The sequence below is a fragment of the Mirounga angustirostris genome, unplaced genomic scaffold (genome assembly GCF_029215605.1).
Source record: "Mirounga angustirostris isolate CCGP_5_RB_7025 unplaced genomic scaffold, mMirAng1.0.hap1 SCAF_9, whole genome shotgun sequence".
In the NCBI taxonomy this organism is placed as follows: Eukaryota; Metazoa; Chordata; class Mammalia; order Carnivora; family Phocidae; genus Mirounga; species Mirounga angustirostris.
The window spans coordinates 105,150,898-105,174,402 of NW_026991717.1; the positions used below are offsets into that span (position 1 = coordinate 105,150,898).

The 23,505-nt window shown below is 34.6% G+C and overlaps 1 protein-coding gene and 1 pseudogene across 1 annotated transcript in view; both read right to left on the reverse strand.

The window, feature by feature from the left end:
- Positions 1–3,098: 3,098 nt before the first annotated feature.
- Positions 3,099–23,505, reverse strand: part of CUNH14orf39 (chromosome unknown C14orf39 homolog) — a 66,514-nt gene continuing 46,107 nt past the window's right edge. The window contains exons 13-17 of the mRNA XM_045900983.3: positions 19,935–19,996; positions 18,661–18,839; positions 14,803–14,941; positions 7,707–7,764; positions 3,099–4,382 (exon numbers count right to left, since the gene is read on the reverse strand). Coding sequence (XP_045756939.1) covers positions 4,183–4,382; positions 7,707–7,764; positions 14,803–14,941; positions 18,661–18,839; positions 19,935–19,996 — 638 coding nt within the window. The 3' untranslated portion in view covers positions 3,099–4,182. The remainder of the gene's footprint in view (positions 4,383–7,706; positions 7,765–14,802; positions 14,942–18,660; positions 18,840–19,934; positions 19,997–23,505) is intronic.
- Positions 15,759–18,101, reverse strand: LOC123861660 (NEDD8-activating enzyme E1 catalytic subunit-like; annotated as a pseudogene).

Consider the following 23,505-nt stretch of genomic DNA (forward strand, 5'->3'; position numbering starts at 1 on the left):
GAGAGAGAGGGGGGGAACACGAGCAGGGGCAGAGGAAGAGGGAGAAGCAGACTCTCCACTGAGCAGGGAGCCTGTGGGGCTAGATCCCAGGACCCTGGGATCATGATCTGAGCTAAAGGCAGATGCTTAACTGAGTCATCCAGATTTAGGATTTGCAACTTCCACAATCATGAGAACCAATTCCTTAAAATAAATCTAGATGATGGATGGATAGACAGAAGACAGAAAGGATGCTATTGGTTCTGGTTCTCTGACCCTAACACAATGGCCTTGAAAATTGGAGTGATGTGGACACAAGCCAAGGAATGCCAGCATCCACCAGAAACTGGAAGAGGCCTCTGTAGAAAGTATGGTCTTACTAACACCTTGATTTTGACCCAGTAAAACTGATTTTGGGTGTCCATCCTCCAGACCTGTGAGACAATAAACTCCTGTTGTTTCAATCCACCAAGTTTGTGGCAATTTGCTATAGCAGCTACAGGAAACTAACATACCCTAATGGATAAATTTGTTTCTCACAGGGTCTGGGTTCACAATTCTGAAATTAAATACATACTAAGGTTGAACAAGAGTAAATAAATTATAATTAATGAAAGCCAAGTTTCTCACTGTCAGAGAAAGAAGTTTCAAATAAAAGGAATGACCCTCATGTTGCTGGAGTTATCAGTACAAGCTCATGTTTTAAGTATGTAGATAGATGATAGATAGATAGATTAATATACATACATATATTTCTTGCTCTGTCCACTGAGAATTAGTGATACCACAGTAGCTATAGTATCTTAGACCTCCTTTGATGATAAATCAGAGTTTTAACTGAATTGGAATTTTCCTCTTCTAAATTTAGAATACCTTTTCTAATCAGAGAGAAAAAAAACTAGTCTCATCATATTAAAATAGATTTTTTTCTTAAACATAAATAGATGTGCAGTTTTAGCTTTTCTACTAAATGTAACAGAGGGCTTTGGGACTAGACCCCACATTTCTAAAACCTTACTGTAGAAGTGGAGATGAATTCCTATTTTGAAGATGACCTCTATTTTGAAGATTTTATCTATCATTAGGGGAATACTGTTCTTTAAAAATTATCTTTAGAAGGTTATTTGATTATACAGTTAATTCTGTGATCTATATTAGAAACACTGCACATAACTCTCCTAGTTGAGATTTATGATATTCAAACACAACCAAATAACTCTGCTTCCTTTCTCTTTTTACCTTATATACAGAAGGTATTCAATCAAATATCTTTCTTTTAGGCAACATATATTTTTCTGATTTTAGGTGTCAGCAGCATCAAACCACAACACAATTAGTTGTTATCACCTGAAACTTATCACTGCATATCTGGACCAGTGCAACTGCCTCCTACTTGATTTAACTCTAATTTCTCCCAACTCTAACCATATTACCCGCTTAATCTTTCTTAGTCATTCCTTTTATCTTGCAACTCTGGCATTTAAGACATAAGTTCCTTATCAGCTTCAGAAACCAAGTCAAAACACTTGAAGATTCTCTATAAATCATTCTTACCATATCTATTAACCTCAGTTTCCTACTATTACTCTCCACTCTGTTTAGGCCTATTTTGAATTTCCTCCACTTGTACTAAATTTGTGATTGCATTTTTCTTTTGCTCATATTGTTCCCCTTACCTAGAAAGCCTTCCCTGCCTCTTTTACCAATTCAGTTCAATTCTATTAATTCAACAAAAAATTAATGAAATCTTACTAGACACTGGTCACTAGAGTTAGGCAACAAAAAATGCAAAGCTAAAAAAAAGCAGCATTTTACAATCTACATGCACCTTTAGTGTCCTAATTCAAATCCTACCTCTTCAATGACTCCTTCCTAGGCTTTCCAGTCCATGATAACCTTCCTTTTTATAATTCTTAAAGCACTCAATCTCTTCTCTACCACAGACCAAGTTATAAACTATAGAATTTGATTATAAACTATTTTATTGTAATGTGTTTTTGTTGTTTCATAAGGTATGTCTCAACTAAATTATAAGTTCTTTGAGTGTACTCAGACTGTGTCTTTTAGCTCTTCTATATACCCTCAAAATGCTATGCACACTGTAGTTATTGATACATGATACCTGTGTGCTAGGCATTTCTCTATTTAAAGTAAAAATAAACCATGGAATCACTGGATCTCTCAAGGCTAAAACCAATTTTGGGGTGCCTGGGTGGCTCAGTTGGTTGGGCTACTGCCTTCAGCTCAGATCATGATCCTGGAGTCCCGGGATCGAGTCACGCATGGGGCTCCCGGCTCGGCGGGGAGTCTGCTTCTCCCTCTGACCCTCCCCCCTCTCATGTGCTCTCTCTCCCTCTCTCATTCTCTTTCAAATAAATAAATAAAAAATCTTTAAAACCAGTTTTGACCCTCTTAAAGAACAAACCAATTACAACATTTTCTCCTTCCTCATATATAGCCAATGTCTTTATTATATCAAAACTACCAATTAATTCAATCATAGGGTCAATAAAATACTTGATATAAAAAGAAAAACTCTAGGTTTTTAGCTGAAATTTTCAGCTTTCAACCAGTTGTTGAAGCTTTTATTTTTAAACCATAGTCCGAGGTTTTCTTAAATTCTTTCTCTCATTAGCTGTATCATTTCTCTGACTTCTATCAAGTCTTTGGGAAAGCTTAATTTAATACAATTGTGATATGTTGTAGACACCCTGAAGAAGAGAGATTCACCCAAAATTTGGCTTGGATATTGAGACTAATGGCACCACAGTAGGGTATGAAAAGGTTTATTACTCATATAATGACGTTTTCTGGAGAGAGCAGGCCAGAACTACCTAGTTTGTCTGAAAATGGCTTGAGAGATCAGAGGAAGGAGACTGGCTATGGGTTTTTATGGTGGTTCAGGGTGGGGCCAGAACAAGAGTTCCTATATATGGCTTGAACTTCCCACTGGTGCTAAAGGTGGGAACACCTGGGCTTTTTTTTTTTTTTTTTTTTTTTAAGATTTTATTTATTTACTTGACAGAGAGAGAGGACAAGCAGGGGGAGAGGCAGGCAAAGGAAGAAGCAGGCTCCTTGCCTGCTAAGCAAGGAGCCAGATGTGGGACTGGATCCCAGGACCCCAGGATCATGACCTGAATTGAAGGCAGATGCCTAACGGACTGAACCACGAGGCATCCCATGGAACACCTGGGCTTTATCAGCTTGATCAGATGTGGAGCAGAAGGGAAAGAAAATGCAGTGAAGCTTAAAATCTGTCAGCAGTCACACACCAGAATTTGGAATCAGACTCTTTATTACTTGAAAACTCAATGTAACCAATTTAAAAAGCACAAAATACAAAGACATTGAACAATACGTTTATATAATTTCATCAGAATTTAAACATCTTCATTTAACCTATGTAACTCACAAGCAAATACTGCATATAAAACATGAAGGCCAATTTTCTTGTTAGAAACAGAAAACAAAATTTTAAATGTTCTTCAAAAAAGTTTCAGGAAGAAAATATAACAGTATCATCATTCATACAACGATCTAATTTTCAGAAATTACTCTAGCCCTTCACATTTAATTTCTTTCCATTCAAAATATTAGAATAACTGACAAAATTATAATTTTATTATTTGTTGTATTAGAAGAAAATAACACATTTTATTCACTATCACTAACATGAATTCTGTGAGATTATTATTAAAGCACCACTCTTTATACTGCAACAGTGAAGCATAAGTGAAACAGTAGTTTTAAAAGCATTTTTTAGTAGCTAAAGTACAAAGTACACTTCAGCTAATTCTGCATAGTTACTGCTACAAGGTCTTCTGATGGCCTAAATTTCAGGTTCTTATCAAAACACCTAAAATACTACCAGAATGAAACGTAGGTTCTGGGGAGAAGCAGGCTTACTATTTATAGTAAAGATTAATGAAAAAGCATCAAATTCTATTAAGATTAATTCTGCCTAAATATGGCTTGCGAAATCAAAACCAAAATAAACAACAGAAAATGCTTCAGATAAAACAAAATTTGATGATATAGGGTTAATTTTCCTCAATATTTAAATATATAATCAAATAATGTAACTATGGTAACCCATTACTGCTTTAATCAACAAAAGAAAGTAGTCTTCATTTTTAAGTGATAATGTAAATTTATGCCCTAGATTGCAGAGCAGTTAAATAATTTGAGAAATCAGTAATCAGTTCAAAAAAAAGTAAATTGTGTTTTATTTTGTGAGGAAGATGAAAAACCTTTTACAGAAGAAGGTGTTGAGTTTTGATCCTGTTCAAATGAAAATGGAAAACTAAAATAATCTTTTCCAGTTCCAAATGTATGAGTTGAAGAGTCTGAAGAAAAAGAAAATGTGAAGGCATCTTCTCCTTCTGGTTTCCCAAATAAGTTTCCTGAGGAAGATAAACATTACAATACCATGCTATTCATGTTACATAATTTACATAATCTATTAAATTACATAAACTGCAAACAATAAATAGGGTAACACTGAATCACTTATTAAGCAGATATTTAACTGTATTCCTATGTGCAAAGAACTATGAGAAATCAAATAGATCCAAAGTTACTTTCAAGTAATTTGAACTCAAGCATAATAAGAGCTAGTATATATGGTAGGAAAAGGGGTAAAACACCTCAAATGGAGAGAACAGCACAGAGGCACAGTAACAGGCATGCATAGGAAGTATAACAGAAATCAATTCATCTTGTCAGGAGCACTGAGAAATAATAAAAAGTTATTAAAAGGGTATTAATGAAGATGAGCTTAGAAAGACTGCTGAATGTCCAACTACAGAATCTGGACTTTATTTTATATGTAACAGGAAGCCATTAAAAGTTTTCAAGTGGAGGGGCACCAGGATGGTTCAGTCGGTTAAGCAATGGACTTTTGATTTTGGCTCAGGTCATGATCTCAGGATTGTGAGATCAAGCCCCACCTCCCACTCCACACTGGGTGTAGAGCCTGCTTAAGATTCTCACTCTCCCTTTCCTTCTGCCTCCCACCAAAATAATAAAAAAAAATTTTTTTTAAGTTTTCAAGTGGAGATATGACAGGATTTGAACTACTTTATAAGGATTACTAAGGAAAGAATGTGTAGAAAGCCTGGAACAGTAGAGCATCTAGAAGTGGGGATAATAGGAAAGAAATGATGAAAGCTTCATCATATAGTCATAGCAAAGCGAATGGGAAAGATGCTGGGTCTAAGAGATATTGCAGAAGTCAAACTTATTCAACTATTATTTATGAGTTACTACAATGTCCTGTTTGTGGCATTGTTCAAGGAAATGGACAGAACAGTGAAAAGGCTTCTATAGTTCTAAAAGCAATTTTTTTAAGATTTTATTTTTATTTATTTTAAAGAGAGAGCGCAAGCTGAGGGGAGAACCAGAGGGGAAGGGAGAGGGAGAAAATCTCAAGCAGACTCCACGCTGAGCATGGAGCCTTATGCGGGCTCCATCTGACGACACTGAGATCATGACCTGAGCCAAAATCAAGAGTCAGATGCTTAAACAACCGAGCCACCCAGGCACCCAAAGAGGAATTTTTGAAATCAACTTTACATAAAGAATTATTTGGTTAATGACTCCAAGAACTGCCCCTAAGGAAAAATATTATTTTTCATTCACTATATATAAGACTATAAATACTAAAATATTTTTAATACCTTTATTATAATTTTTAATTATTAACAAACTCAAAATACACAGTAATCTAAAAACTTACTTGAAGTCTTTTAAAACACCTATATTTTTTCCATAAAGAACCAATTCAATTAAGCAGAACAATTTATTTTGTAGCACTTTAAAATTTCATGTATCTTTAAACACCTCAATTATTTCAACCTAAATAAAGCTGAGCCTACCAGCAGTAGGTGGGTGGATGGAGGGATGGTTAGAAAGACAGATGGACTGACTGATTACCAGATACTTGAGTTCTTCCTCTATCCCTTTATTTTTCCATTGACTTCAGTACACATCCATAAGACTTAATTAAACGAAGGAAAATAAATGTAATATAGCTATAGGCTCAGAAAGAACTAAAATCTTAAATCTGCCTTTGAATAAATGAATTTGATGGTTTTTTATTTAATTTCAGAAGAAAAGAAGTTCATATAAAGTCTCCATAAAACTCCTATGTTCATTATAAATAAAATAATAGATTAATGTGCAAGGTGCTGTGGACAATACAAAGGTGAATAAAACAGAATCCCTGTCTCCAAAGACCTGTGATTAGAAAATATTTTTTATATATTGATAAATAACAGAAAAAATAATATTTTAAAGTATATTAAAAAAGAAACATACAGAAAAGTGAAGGAGAGATCTTTTGGGGATGAAAAGTTGAAGGGAAATAAAAGGATTTATGGAACCTGGTTTTGGAAGATGGTTAGAAAGAAATGGAAGTTGATTTCAGGAAGAAAAAAGTGGATAAGAAAGTGTGGGCGGGCGCCTGGGTGGCTCAGTTGGTTAAGCAACTGCCTTCGGCTCAGGTCATGATCCTGGAGTCCCAGGATCGAGTCCCGCATCGGGCTCCCTGCTCAGCAGGGAGCCTGCTTCTCCCTCTGACCCTCCCCCCTCTCATGTGCTCTCTGTCTCTCTCATTCTCTCTGTCTCAAATAAATAAATAAAATCTTTAAAAAAAAAAAAAAAGAAAGTGTGGGCATATTTGGAATGTAGCGAGTTCTTTGGTCTGGCCAAAAGCATACATTATTTCTAAGAGAAAAGGCTTAAAAGGTATGTTAGAACAAGGTTAGATACATCACATTAATAGAATAAAAGAAAATAATCATATAATCATCTCAATAGATGCAGAAAAAGGATTCAACAAAATTCAACATCCATTCATGATAAAAATTCAACAATTTAGGCATAGAAGGTACATATCTCAACATAATAAAGCCATATATGACAAGCCCACAGGTAACGCTATACTCAATGGTGAAAGGAGAAGAGTTTTCCTTTAAAATCAGGAACAAGACAAGGGTGCCCACTCTTACCACTCCTATTCAAAGTAGTACTGGAAGTCCTAGATAGAGCAATCAGGCAGGAAAAAGAAATAAATATATGTATATATATACATATGCACATGTAATGGAATATTACTGAGCTATAAAAAAAAAAAAACAGGAAATCCTGCCGTTTATAGTAACACTAATGGCATTATGCTAAGTGAAATAAGTCAGACAGAAAGACAAATAATGTATAATCTCACTTGTATGTGGTACTGAAAGAAAGGAAAGGAAGAAAAAAAGAAAAATGTCCACTATTCTGTCACCAGAGCCAAAGCAGTACCAAATACAAAATATACTATATTTATACACATATATATTTCTATGTTGAATGAATCAATTAATCATAGGATAAGAGAAGAAAGAAGATCAAATAAAAAGTAAGCACCAGAGATATAGGAGGAAATCTAAAAACTTCAGAAAGAAGATGAGAATAATCAACTATATCGAATGCTACAGAGATAGTGAATATGATAATAAATACAAAATACCCATAATGTTTAATAATTGTTAAGTCACCAGTTGTTATTGGAGAATTTGGTGGAGTAGTGAAAGAAGCTAAATAGCTACCAAAAATAGTGAGTGGTGCAGAAGTAAGTGAATTTTAAAAGAATAAACTGAGGGCCTGAGAAAATCAGAGGCAAACTAAATAAAAAGTGGAGAAGTTAACATGTTTTTATATGTAGCAAACTTCAAATCACTTACCAATTTCTTGTTGTGATGAGAGAGGATTTAAATTTCCTGCAGAATAATGTTCATTAAACTGAAAAATAATTTCCATTATTACTCAAGAAATCAGTAGAACAGTATTATGGCATTTATATTTGAATATAAAGCCTAGTTCTTCTAATAAACATAATTAGAGTAGACAAAATGGCAACATTCTATATAGCACATTACTGTACTTTAAAAGAGACCTATCTTTAAAACCTATCATTTGCTTACATTAAAATAAAGCTTATTGATTTGATTCTTGCAATAGATAATATATTAAAAGGTATATATAGTATACTAAAGATAGTTCCTACTTTGGAATATTCATATAACCTAAAATTCTAAATAACTTTTGCTTTATTCTGAAGGTCTTTTACAAAGCAGGTTCTTGGTATTGTTTTCCTGCCTGTAAAAGTAAGGAAATATGACAGCTTCATGTCAGTTCAGATCAAGTTTTGCTGCCAAAAGAGTCTGTTTTCTCTGTAAAACAGGTTTTTTTTTAAAAAATGGGATCATGACAACAGATTTCTGTCCCTTTTTTTCTCTTAATGCTGCATTATGAGCATCTTCCCATGTCACTATTCTTCCAAAACCAAGATTCTTTTGATGGCATTTTCATATTTTTCCATATGAACATACCATACAGTGTCTATTTTTGTTTGTTTTTATTTAAATTCTAGTTAGTTAACATACAGTGTAATATTAGTTTCAGGTGTACAATTTAGTGATTCAACACTTACATACAACACCCAGTGCTTATTACAAGTGCACTCCTTTATTAATCCATTCCCCCACCCCCTCCCTTCTGGTAACCATCAGTTTGTTCTATATAGTTAAGAATCTGTTTCTTGGTTTGCAATCATTCTTTCACTTTGGACATTGAGGTCACTTCTGTTTCTTTCTAATACAAATTACACTTGAGTAAATACTGTTATGCACAGATTTACATTTTTTTGACAATTAATAAGGAAAGCTGTTTATCCCAGAGATTTTATAAGTCACTTGAATTTCTTTTTCAGTGATTATCTATTCACCTAAAGAACTTTGTATATGTCTCTACTGAGGTAGTAATTCTTATTAATCCACATAAGCTTTTTACATACTAAAGATATTAATTCCTTATATTATTGCAAATATTTTATATCACATTATCATTTTGCCTTTAAAATTTTTTTAACACATAAAAATATTTTATGGAACCAAACCCAAACCCTTTTATTTTCTTTTGGCTCTTCTTCCACTGTTTTAATGCTCAGAGAATCCTTCCTCTTATTAAGATCTAATGAATATTTAAAGTTTCAAGACTTTCTAGCCCATAATATTGATCAATTTATCAGTCCTTGTACCATTATCATATTTTGATTGCTCTTGGTTCCCCCTCACCAGTCTTCTTTTCCACAATATTCTTGTCTGTAGGATCTATAATACGATTTTATTTGTAAAATAGGTAAATTGTCTTATCTTTTTGTTAGTCTAATGATGAGTTTATAAATTCTGTCAATTTTTTTCAAAGAACCAACTTTGGCTTTGTCAATTTTCTCTATTGCTTTTTTTCTATTTCATTGATTTCTCTTATCTCCCTTATTTTTTCATTCTATTTACTTTGGGTTTACTTTGTTCTTCTTTTTCTAGATTTTTTTTTTTTTAAGATTTTATTTATTTATTTGACACAGAGAGAGAGAGAGCACAGCAGGGGGAGCAGCAGGCAGAGGGAGAGGGAGAAGCAGGCTCTCAGCTGAGTGGGGAGCCCAATGCAGGGCTTGATCCCAGGACCCTGGGACAATGACCTGAGTCGAAGGCAGACGCTTAACGACTGAGCCACCCAGGCACCCCATTTTCTAGATTTTCAAGGTGAAAACTTAGGTCACTGATTTTAGACCTTTCTTCGTTTCTATTAACTGAATTATTTAAAATATTAATTAAATTATTTAAAGCTATGGTTTTATTCTGGTTTTGACAACATTCCTCAATTTTGAAACACTGAATTTTCATAATCACTCATTTCAAAACCTTTTCTAATTTCTCTCATGATTTCTTCTTTGGCTTTTTTTTTGTTTTTTTGTGTTTTGTTTTTTTTTTTAATTTTATTATGTTATGTTAGTCACCATACAATACATCATTAGTTTTTGATGTGGTGATGTTTTTTTTTTTTTTTTAAGATTTTATTTATTTGACAGAGAGAGACAAAGCAAGAGAAGGAACACAAGCAGGGAGAGTGGGAGAGGGAGAAGCAGACTCCCTGCTGAACAGGGAGCCTGATGTGGGGCTCATTCCCAGGACCCTGGGATCATGACCTGAGCTGAAGGCAGATGCTTAACGACTAAGCCACCCAGATGCCCCATGATTTCTTCTTTGATCCATGGCCTAATTATTTAGGATTTTCCTTCTATTTTATTGATTTCTAATTTTATTATATTGTGGACATAGAACATACTCACTATGATCTCAATCCTTTGAAATTTATTAAGACTCATTTTATGGCCCAGAATATGGTCTGGGTGAATATACCATCAGCGCTTGAAAAGAATATACAGGCATACCTCAGAAATATTAGAGGTTTGGTTCCAGACCACCACAAAACTGTGAATATCACAATAAAGCAAGTCAAATGAATTTTTTGGTTTCCCAATGCATATAAAAGTTATGTTTACACTACACTATTAAGTGTGCAATAGCATCATGTCTTAAAAATTGCACATAATTAAATTTAAAAATATTTTACTGCTAAAACATGCAAACTTTCATCTGAGCTTTCAATGAGTTGTAATCATTGATCACAAACCACCATAACAAATATAATAATAATGAAAAAGCTTGAAATATTGTGAGAATTACCAAAATGTGACACAGAGATACAAAGTAAGCAAACGCTGTTGGGAAAAATGATGCCAGTAGACTTGTTTGGCACAGGGTTGCCACAAACCTTCAATTTATTTAAAAAAAAAAAAAAAGCAGTATCTGCAAAGTGCAGTAAGACAAGACATGCCTATATAAGCTGTGGAGCTGAGGTTGCTGAATGTGGTTGGTGTTCTATAAATGTCAGTTAGGTCAAGAGGGTTGATGGTAGTGTTCAGATTTTATAGATCTTTATTGATTATGTTGTCTAATTCAATCAAGTGCTGAGAGAAGGGTGCTAAAAATCTCCAATCAAGTTGTGTTTTTTTCTATTTCTCCCTTTAATTCAGTCAATTTTTGTTTCTGTATTTTTTAGTATAGTTGACAATGTTACATTAGTTTTGGGTGTACAACTTAGTGAATTGACAAGTTTATACATGATGTTATGTCCACCACATGTATAGCTACAATCTGTCCCATTACATTGCTATTACAGTATCACTCACTGTATTCCTTATGGTCTGCTTTTCATTTGTTTCTGTATTTTGAAGCTGTTATTAGGCACATACACATTTGTCATTGTTATATCTTTCTTAAGAACTGGCCCTTTTATTTATTACAGAGAGCGAGAGAAAGAGAGAGAGAGTGAGCAGAGGCCAGAGGGAGAGGGAGAAGCAGGCTCCCCACTGAGCAGGGAGCCCAATGCAGAGCTGGATCCTAAGACCCCAGGATGATGACCTGAGCCAAAGGCAGATGCTTAACCGACTGAACCACCCAGTCGCCCCAGCCCTTTTATTCTTTTTTTTTTTTTTTAAGATTTTATTTATTTTATTTGAGACAGAGAATGAGATAGAGCATGAGAGGGTCAGAGGGAGAAGCAGACTCCCTGCCGAGCAGGGAGCCCGATGCGGGACTCGATCCCGGGACTCCAGGATCATGACCTGAGCCGAAGGCAGTCGCTTAACCAACTGAGCCACCCAGGCGCCCCCAGCCCTTTTATTCTTAAGAAATGTCCTTCTTTATCTCTAGCAATATTCTTTGTCTAGAAGATTACCTAAAATGATATAAGTATAACCACTGTGACCTTCTTACAGTTTTTATGATATATCTTTTTCCATCCACTTACTTTTTTTTTTCTTTCAAGATTTTATTTAAATTGTAGTTAGTTAACATACAGTGTAGTATTAGTTTCAGGGGTAGAATTTACTGCTTCATGACTTGCATATGACACCCAGTGCTCATTACATCAAGTGTCCTCCTTAATACCCATCACCCATTTACCCCATCCCCCCACCCACCTCCTCTCTAGCAACCCTCAGTTTGTTCCCAATTGTTAAGAGTCTCTTATGGTTTGCCTCTCTCTCTGTTTTCATCTTACTTTATTTTTCCTTCCTTTCCCCTATGTTCATCTGTTTTGTTTCTTAAATTCCATATATGAGTAAAATCATATGGTATTTGTCTTTCTCTGACTGACATATTTTGCTTAGCATAATACCCTCTAGTTCCATCCATGTCATTGCACATGGCAAGAGTTCATTCTTTTTGGTGGCTGAGTAATATTCCAGTGTGGTTTTTGTGTGTGTGTGTGTGTGTGTGTGTATCATGTCACCTGCAAACAGTGGAAGTTTGATGGCTATTAAGGAGGACACTTATTGTGATGAGCACTGAGTGTTGTATGTAAGTGATGAATAACTAAATTCTACCCTGAACCTAATATTACACTGTATGTTAACTAACTGGAATTTAAACAAAAACTTGAAAAAAGAAAAAATAAAATGTTTCTTGTTGATAGCTTATAGTAGGGTCATTTTTTTGATCTGCTCTTATAATCTCCACCTTTAATGGAGTGTTTAGTCCATTTATAGTTAATGTGATTATTAAAACTTTTCATATTTGGGTCTAACATTTTACTATTTGTTTTATGTTTGCTCTCTCTGTGTTTTGTTATTCTATTACTTCTCTGCTTTATTTTGGATTAATTTTTATTTTTTAGGATTCCATCTTAATTTATTGCCAATCTTATTTTTGAACATTTTCTTGATTTCTCTTGACCAGGAAACTTAGTAATTATCTGTCAATCTCATTCCCCACCCCAACACTACAAAGCAAAACAAAATAAAAAATTAAAGATAAACCATCTTGCCATAATTCCAATTAGATTAGAATTGAATTACATTTATAAATTATTTTGGGAAGAAATACGTATTTACAATATTTTATTCCTATGTAGCTATTCCATAAGTCTCTCTATATACTCAATAATTTTTTTCAGTAGTTTTTGTGGTCTTCTTTATCCAAATGTACATGTTTCCTGTTAAGGTTACATACATGTATTTTGCATTAATGTTAATATTGCAATGACAATTATCTAATTTTATTCTACTTTTTTATGCCCAGCACACACCTTCTGGGAATTTTTTTGAAATAAGCATTGAGATAAAAATTGAGACAAAGTTGAAGACATGAAATACTATAAAATGTATTGTACTATATCATCCATCAATAAACTTATAATTTCAACAATTTAATATAATGGGGGGGGCGCCTGGGTGGCTCAGCTGGTTAAGTAACTGCCTTCGGCTCAGGTCATGATCCTGGAGTCCCGGGATCGAGTCCCACATCGGGCTCCCAGCTCAGCAGGGAGTCTGCTTCTCCCTCTCACCCTCCTCCCTCTCATGCTCTCTGTCTCTCATTCTCTCTCTCTCAAATAAATAAATAAAATCTTTAAAAAATATATATAATGGGGGGTATAGGAATAAAATATTCTAATCCACATAAAACTGGCTAAATGTGACTAATTTAAATGAGCAACAATATAATACTTATTATAATAACATATTTTAGCATTAAGTGGTTAGAATTTTTCTAAGGCTTTATGCATATAAACTCATTTAATATCCATAAAACCAATGGCAAAAATTCTTTTTTGTTTTAAAGATTTTATCTAGGGGTGCCTGGGTGACTTAGTCATTAAGCGTCTGCCTTCAGCTCAGGTCATGATCCCAGGGTCCAGGGATCGAGCCCCACATTGGGCTCTCTGCTCAGCGGGAGGCCTGCTTCTCCCTCTCCCACTCCCCCTGCTTGTGATCCCTCTCTCGCTGTGTCTCTCTCTGTCAAATAAATAAATAAAATCTTTTTTAAAAAAATAAATAAAATAAATATTTTATCTATTTGTCAGAGAGAAAGAGAGCGCACAGCAGGGGAGCGGTAGGCAGAGGGAGAAGCAGGCTCCTCGCCTAGCAAGGAGCCCCATGCGGGACTCCATTCCAGCTCATGACCTGAGCTGAAGGCAGATGCTCAACCGACCGAGCCACCCAGGCACCCCGCAATGGCAAAAATTCTTGTTTCCATTTTACAGATGAGAAACAGGGAGCTATGTACTCAAAATGCTACCTCCAGTACACAATCAACCAGTGTGGCATCAGAGTCTGGTCTTAACTGCTACACTGTGCTGTCTCTATGATCAAATAAAGCATATCTTAATTTTCAGTTTCAATTGCCAAATAACAGAAATAAGCACCTTACTGTTCTATCACTGAATAGCAGAAATCACTATTTGGAGAAAACTAGGTCTTTTAAAATTAACCGATAATGTTGCTACGTACACATATGTAAATAAAAAGACCAACTAATAACCTGGAGAATTTTTCACACTGAGAAATGAAAAGTTTGTTTAGAAGTTAGCCACATGAACTATGAAGCCAAATCAATTTTGAACTGCCTTTGACTGCAATTTAAAGCATCCCTATCCTGAGATTCTTTTTTTTATAAACAGTTATCAACTGAGGGCACCTGAAATTGAAAACAAAAACATAATGGGGGAACTGTGCTACATTATCAATACTCAGAATCTTTTTAAAAAATTGCCTCTGCTTTGTACTCTGCTCCAAGACAGTTTGATACTAAAGAATTAAAATTACCTGAGGGGGACCTGGGCGGCTCAATTGGTTAAGCTTCCGACTCTTCATTTTCACTCAGGTCATGATCTCAGCGTGTTGAGATGGAGCCCCAAGTCGAGCTCTGCACTCAGTGGTGAGTCTACTTAAGATTCTCTCTCTCCCTCTGCTCCTTCCCCTGCTCGCTCACTTGCTCACTCTCTCTCAAATACATCTTAAAAAAAAAAAATTCTTTCTCCCTCTGTCCCTCCCCACCCCTGCTTACATGCATGAGTGCATGTGTGTTCTCTCTTAAAAAAATTACTTGAGGTTCCAGTGTAGTTTTTTAGAAATAAAACTTTAGCTTCTCATATTACCTGATCTGATGAGATTTCTGAATCAAATATAGTAGAATCAAATAAATTCAATCCAGGAGATCTAGAAGTATAATTTGTAAGAAAAGAAAATCCAGGGGATTCCTTTTGTGTTTGACCTTCAGGCATTATATTTCTATTTCTGTTACAAAGAAATAATAATAAAAATGTTAAAAATAAAAAAATGTTAAAAATATATTACTAAATATTGCAGACTGCTAAACAATAGCACAGAAGTAAGAATTAGCACAGTAGGGAAAGGGAGAGAATAGTTACTGAAGTGAAAAACCTCTTAAGAAAAAGATGGTTTGAGGTGGAAAATAATGTTAAAGTAGAACAATCAATTATGGAATAATAATGAATTCCAACTGAGAACATACTGTCCGGCTCTATTCTAGGTATTTCCACTGGCATTAACTTACTTATTCCTCACAATAAACCTTTGAAATAGGTACTATTATTACCACCTCCATTTTACAGAAGAAAATTTTGAAGCATAGAAAGGTTAAATGACTTTCTCCAAGAAATGTAAGTGCCAGGGTTGGGATTTGAATTCAGCAATCCCGATTCAAAGTCCCAGCTCTTAACTTTGAGGCTATACTGTCTCCAAGATCTTGAAAGACAATTACAAGATTTTAGTCTTGATGAGGAGGCAGCCATTACATATTGTTGCATAAGGAAGTTAAACTATAAAATGATTTGGGAAAAATAATTAGAGAGCACAGTGGTTAAATGAATTCTGGAGGTAGAACTGCCTGTACTTTTTTTCTTTCAAACATCCACATCTTGGCTTTAATACTGTGCATACTGGCCTCTATGGCACTACAAGTAAACATGAAAATAGTTCCCATTTCCATGCACAAGTATTCAGCTACTACACCATTTAAAATTAGTATGGACAAGGTAACCTTTGCAATAATTAATATCCATTTGGATAACTACAATTAAATGAATATTAAATCAAGCAAGAAATAGGCTATGTTCAACATGCTCTAGATGTCAGGGTGTAATATTCAATGTTATTTAAAACTTAATTTTCTTTTTTTCTTTAAAGGGACATCTTTTCTATATGTGGGTGCTCAAATGAAAACTGAGGAATGCATTCTTTGACCATAGGAGCAAAATTCAGACAAAAGAGAGGGCTTGCCTCCTCCTCTGAAAGAATACATTTGCTCTTTATCTCTCTCTCCAGGCATCATTTCTCATATTATTAATGAAAATGCTTACAAGTACCAACCCCAAAATTCTGTCTTCAAGGGTAAGTTATAAATTTAAAAAAGAGTGGTTCGTTATATAAAAAAGTCAAATTCCAGCAAAACTAATGCTAAAAATGACATTAAATTTCTTAGCATCCACGTAATATATTTTCATGAGTTTTCTATTATGTGCAGATTTATTTTCCTTAAGAAGTAAAATGAAGTTTGAATAGTACAGTCTGTGTTGTGGTGACATCAGCAACTGCCAGTTCTTGCTCATCAACGAGTCCCAATTCTTTCAATGTCTTGGAGAGATTTGGCCTTGTTCGTTCTTCAATAGAGGTTACTGACTGTAAGTAAAGTGTTCTATTTTTTTCCCTCTAATGCGGCTGTGATGGCTGGAGATTTCATCTGCAGAGAAGCACTTGGTTAAATAATCCAAAACCTCCTGCAGTTTAGTGGATGGAGAAAACGGAGTATTTTGAGGAAGCTGGCTACAAGCTGGGCAGTTTTCCTTTCTCTCTGCTTCAGATGTGTACGTTTATAGTCCATCTACATCACTGAATACCAAGTATAAGAGGAATATATGTACTTGTGGCTATTTTAAAAACTTCAGTGACACACACAGCTGCAATAACTGCATTTGTAGAAGCTACTGCAGGAATGATTCGTTTTACTACACCTTGAGTGAGTCTATAGGTAACACCCCTAGTATTATATTGTGATGCTCTCTCCACGGACTTTTGGAAAATCCACTGAATATGATCAGGATCATTTACATCTAATGGACTCCTTCTCCAAAAGCTGCTCCTTAGGCCACTGCAGTATCCTTACGTACTCAGTACAGTGTTCTGGTAGCCTGGGCATAGACGCAATGGTGCACACGGGAAAATTAATCTGTGGAGGATACACTTTTAGTGTGCATTCAATACAAGCAGTCATTCCAGGCAGAATCACTTGGGCATTTCCTTTAAAACCTTCTGTCCCCCCATCTATCAAAGGAACAATGGAGCTTGGATCTAATACACAATCTTCATAATTTAGAAGAGATATCAGCATGCCATTTATCCATCTTCTGGCTACGATAGAGTCCAGTCCACATACAATTATATGAGATTGTCGATAGAAAGTGTCATTAAAATCCTGAAATCTTGTTGAAATGTGGAACTACATTGCAGTTAGGAACTCTGTCATTTAGAAATTCTGCAGCAACTTCAGCCTTAGGTCTTCCAACATCTTTAGGCCTATATAAAAACTGCCTATTTAGATTGGAAACATCTATAGTGTCCATGTCTATAACATAAATCTAAAACCAGACAACGCCAGATTTTTTAGGAACTCACATCCTAAGCTGCCAGCTCCAATGACCAGAACTTTACATGCATGTATCTAACAAAAACTGGAGAGATTCAGTGCTCAGTTCGAAATCAGGGTGTGTGAAGGGTCCAGATCGCTCAAGGAACTTTTTTACATGGTTCCAGCAAACTTCTCAGTCTTCAGTGTTCCCACACCCAACATCAACAGCCATTTTCTCAGCCAGCAGCTCCTCTATTCTCCTTCTTTTCTTCTCCAGCTCCTCGCCATCTGCCATATTGTCTCCCAAGCTGCCTGCATTTGAATCTCAACTCTATCACTGACAAGTTCTATCACCTGGGATTGTTTCCTCTTCTATAAAATAAGCATAATAATGTATTTACATCTCATAAAGTTGTGCCTATTAAATGAGCAATATTTATAAAGTGTTTAGACACAGTTAATGCTATTGTCAAATAAGATAGAAATCTGAAAATACTTCCGTAACTGTCTCCATTGACCATCAATGAGTCACTTAACTTTACAGATCAATTTTCTCATCCATAAACCAAGGTTTTAGCATATGGCTGCCATATCCTTTTACAGTTCTCATATTTGATGATGAGTTCCACTTTGAATATACTGTGTGTGAGTCAACAGCGTGACTTTAATATATAAAACTCTTACTAGCAATTTAAAATACAGAAGTAGAACATGGGTGAGAGAAATTTGAAGTGGAATCTGTTTGACATATGCTTTAAAAGAATCTTAAAGTTTGTAGTTTAAAAAGGGATTAAACTAAACAAAAAGGTTAAATGCAGCCTATTCTCTTGGCTGTAAACTACGAATCTGTGGTTTCCAAAGTTAAATAATCATGTTAAGAGATATTTCTGCCTACCAAGGTTACTTAACAGATGGCAATTCTTGCTTTAGACACTACAACATAAGGAAAAATGACAGCTGGAACATTATTCAATGATGCCCACAATCTACCATACATGATAGTAGCTTTTTAGCTTGACATTTAATATTTTTCCATACATTTTTTATCCTTTGGAAAATCTTAAATGTATATACTATTACACTGGATAAGTACTCAGAATCTATACCATCTTCAGCTGAATGCTGTAGGAAAAATGGGGAAGAGGTTCTATGAAACAAGAATGGTAGAATGTTAATAATTGTTTAAACAGGATACTAGGTACATGGAGGTTCATTACACTAGTCTCTCTCCTTTGTATATTTGAAATATTCCATAATAAAACCTTTTTAAAGTTACAGGAACTAGACATTTTACTATTCCTATTATTTATAAAATATTGGCTCAATATATACAGATTTCTTTAATGATAATTATTAATTAAAATCCTACATTTCAAAAGAAGGGGTTTTAGGAAACAATAATTTCTCCAAAGGTTCAGGTGTTTTCGCAGCTTCAGGGGTTCTTAAAAATAAAGGAATTTCAGGAGTTTGTAGAAAATTCTCAGCCTTTTCTTCTACTTCAGCACTATTATTTTCTATTGGTTTCCCAAAATGTTCTGCACATATAACCTGCAAATTCAAAATAATAGAAAACTATAAAAATGAATGTTATTTTTTAAAGAGGTTATTACATTAACAAATGCACATATGTAAAAATGTGTGAGGAAAAACACATTAATCTATGATGTTATCATTTCATAGACAAAATAAGTAAAATAAGAATAACTGATGAAAGTGATACCAAAATATAATTGTGCAAAATATGGAAAAATAATTATTTTTAATTTTCTAATTTTTCTTTTCTTCCCAGCTCTACCTCCCTTACCTCTACCTGAAAAAGGAAAGGATAACCAGAACATAATCAAATTGATGAAGAAAAATGGTTAGGAATGATTTTTTTTAAATTTCCACATCATGTGCTGGCTCAGGAATTATATATGACACAGGAAGGAAAAAGCGATTTAATTCTAAGAAATCTTATTCTCATTGGCTGTGTTCTTTGTACATTTTTGTCCTTAAAAATTCATTACACTACTTTCTCTGCAAAGGTTGAGAACATGAATACTAATTTTCCTTTATATCATTTTGTAGGGTAAGAATATGATTTCTCAAATATGTTTGCTATACTAAATCCTATTTCAGAAATAATTTGGGTCTCTCCACCAAAAAAATTCAGAATGTTCTTTTTACCTGTTTTTCTTGAGCAGAATTCTATGTCATTTGTCTTGTTTTAACCCTTAGTAGCTACCTTAGTAAAGCCAATAAACATTGTCTACATCTATCATTAAAATTTTCCACTATTAAAATATATTTTGAAAATATTTTTGTGGCAACCACTGGTCTTGAACTGCCTTAGAAAATCATTCAATTTTACCAAACAAAATTGTTTTCTTCAGTTGTGATTTAGTTGTGGCATCAATATATATAGTCAATTATTAATGACAACTCTTTGTATATTTTCCTGTAAACTTTTTGTGGCTTCATTTTTTAATCTAAAACTCTTCTAAGGAATAGAAGCTTTAACACCACAGGAACTTGATTACCAACCTAAAACACCTAGTCCTCACATATATAATCTTCATTAAACTTAATCTGAAATTAAAGTGGAAACATTTTAAATTGGAATATTTTGCTTAGAAATTAGAAATCAAACATTTGACTTACTTGTGAAGTACATTTTGATTCTCTCAATTGTCTTACTGTACCTTTATCTTCACACTCAGCATCTGTTTGTTATAGGAGAACAAACTTTTTTCTTTTGGCAATTTAATTGTAAATAAAACATACAAACAATAAGAAATTACCAATATTTGTTTTTGACCTACAAAAATAGCAATTTCATACAGTTTAACCCAATCCATACAGATAAGAGAATAAAACCCATATGAACAGTTTAACAAAGAAAATTATAGAGAATACCCATGTAACCATCACCCAGGTAAAGAAACAGAACATCATACATACTCCAAAAGGCCCCATATTCCTCATATCATCCCCTTCAGAGGTAATCACTTTCCTGACTTCTGTAAGGATTATTTCCTTGATTTGCTTTCTATAGTTTTATCACCTAAGTAATACAGTTTATTTTACCTGTTTTAGAACGTTATATGATAAAATGGTAATATAGGTGTCCTTTGTCTTGCTTTTTTTGTTCAGCATATGCTTGTAAAATTCATCTGTATTGTTTCATATAGACATAATTTGCTTACTTGTATGGGTGTAAAGTATTCCATTGTACAAACACAACATAATATACCTATCTATTCTACTAGCAAATGGGCATTTGGGGTGTTTCTACTTTGAGACTATTACAAACAGTAATGATATGAACATGCCTTTACATATATACTTGTACGTATGTACTTGTATTTCTCCAGGTATATACCTAGGAGTGGAATTATGAGGTATAGAGTATGTATATCTTTCATTTTACCAAATTTTAAACTATTTTCCAAAGTTTAGTTTCCAAACTATCAATTTTTGTTGTGGTACCTAGCCATCCCAAGTTACCTTAGGAACTCATTCAATTTCACCAGACAAAACTATTAGCTCTAATTATAATTTAGATATGGTCTCAATATATAGTCATTTATAAATGAGTTTCCCCCAATAGTTGTGAGAGTTCTTATCATCCTATATTCTCATTAATACTTAGTATTGTCAGACTTTCTGAATTTGCTTATCTGTTGGATGTGTAATAGTTCACTGTGGCTTTATTTTTCAGTTTCCTAATTTGCTGAGCATCTTTTCATATGTTTATTTACCACATGAGTTTCTCTATTTGAAGTGCCTATTTGCATATTTTGCACATATTTCTAATTGGGTTGTCTGTCTTATTATTCTTGGTTTGTAGAAGTTCTTTGTACAATTTTGGAAACCAGTCCTTTGACAGTTTTCTGTGTTAAAAATATATCCTCTTGTCTTCCATTCTTTTTTTTTTTAAGGTTTTTATTTATTTGAGAGAGAGAGAGAGCGCATAAGTAGGCAGAGTGGCAGGCGAAGGAAGAGGGAGAAGCAGACTCCCTGCTAAGCAAGGAGCCTAACTCAGGACTTGATCCCAGGACCCTGAGATCATGACCTGAGCTGAGGGCAGACGCTTAACAGAATGAGTCACCCAGGTGCCCCTTCCATTCTTTTTATAATGTCTTTTGATGAACAGAAATTCTTAAGTTTAATATAGCCAAATTTATCAACCTTTCTGATTGGGCTTTTTAATTCTTATTTAAGAAATTCTTTCCTACCTTGAATAGATGTTTTTCTATTTGATCATCTGAAAGCTTTATAGTTTTGCCTTTTGCAGTTAAGTCACAACTATTATTTTCACCACTCATTAACTTCCTCAAAAGACAGGCTTGGAGATTGTTGAAGAGAGTCCTTTTTTTCTTCTAAGATAATTACATGCCTTTTTGGGTATGAAGCCTTAACATATATGCTGAACAGCAGCTAGACTGTGCCAGATAATATGCATTTCCCCACATATCTGTATTAGGGGTACATTGTTCCTAGAGATCAGCCATTCTTCCCTTGTCTAACACTCTATCAGCTTAGTATATATAGAGGATTATAAACAGGTGGAACAAATCACAGAAAGGTTCCCCTTTCTCTACATCCTCACCAAAACCTGTTGTTCCCTGTGTTGTTAATTTTAGCCATTCTGACAGGTGTGAAATGATATCTCATTGTACTTTGATTTGTATTTCCCTGATGATGAGTGATGCTGAGCATCTTTTCATGTGTCTGTATGTCTTCTTTGGAAAAATGTCTATTCATGTCTTCTTCCTATTTTTAATTGGATTATTTGTTTTGGGGGTGTTGAGTTTTATGTTCTTTACATATTTTGGATACTAACCCTTCATCAGATAATGTCATTTGCAAATATCTTCTCCCATTCCGTAGGTTGCCTTTCAGTTTTGTTGATTGTGCAGAAGCTTTTTATTTTGATGAAATCTCAATAGTTCATTTTTGCTTTTGTTTCCTTTGCCTCAGGAGATGTATCTAGTAAGAAGTTGCTATGGCCAATGTCAAAGAGGTTACTGCCTGTGTTTTCCTCTAGGATTTTAATGGTTTCCTGTCTTACATTTAGGTCTTTCATCCATTTGAATTTATTTTTATGTATGGTGTAAGAAAATAGTCCAGTTTCATTCTTTTGCATGTGGCTGTTCTCCCAACATCATTTCTTGAAGAGACCGTCTTCTTTCCATTGGATAGTCTTTCTTGCTTTGTCAAAGATTAGTTGACCATGTAGTTGTGGGTCCATTTCTGGGTTTTCTGTGTTGTTCCATTGATCTATGTGTCTTTTTTTTTTTAAGATTTTTTTTATTTATTTGAGAGAGAGCAAGAGAGCAAGCGAGCGATAAGCAGAGGGAGAAGCAGGCTCTCCGCTGAGCAGGGAGCCCGACTCGGGGCTCGATCCCGGGACTCCAGGATCATGACCCAAGCCAAAGGCAGCCGCTTAACCAACTGAGCCACCCAGGCACCCCTATGTGTCTGTTTTTATGCCAGTACCATACTGTTTGATCACTGCAGCTTTGTAATATAACTTGAAGTCTGGAACTGTGATGCCTCCAGCTTTGTTTTTCAAGGTTGCTTTGGCTATTCAGGGTCTTTTGTGGTTCCATACAAATTTTCGAATTGTTTGTTCTAGCTCTGTGAAAAATGCTGTTGTTATTTTGATAGGGATTGCATCATATGTGTAGATTACTTTAGGGAATATAGATAATTTTAACAGTATTTGTTCTTCCAATCCATGAGCATGGAATGTTTCTCCATTTCATCTTCATTTCTTTTATCAGTGTTTTGTAGTTTTCAGAGTATGGGTCTTTCATCTCTTTGGTTAGGTTTATTCCTGGGTATCGTATGGTTTTTGGTGCAATTGTAAATGGGATTTATTCCTTAATTTCTCTTTCAGCTGCTTCATTATTGGCATATAGAAATGAAACAGATTTCTGTATGTTGAATTTGTATACTGCAACTTTACTGAATTCATGTTATCTGTTCTAGCAGTTTTTTGGTAGAGTCTTTCAGGTTTTCTATATATAGTATCATGTCATCTATAAATAGTGAAAGTTTTACTTCTTCCCCACTGATCTGGTTCCCTTTTATTTCTTTTTGTTGTCTGATTGCTGTGGCTAGGATTTGCAGTATTATGTTGGACAAAAGTGGTGAGAGTGGACATCCCTATCTTGTTCCTGACCATAAAGGAAAAGGTCTCAGTTTTTCCCCAATGAGGATGATT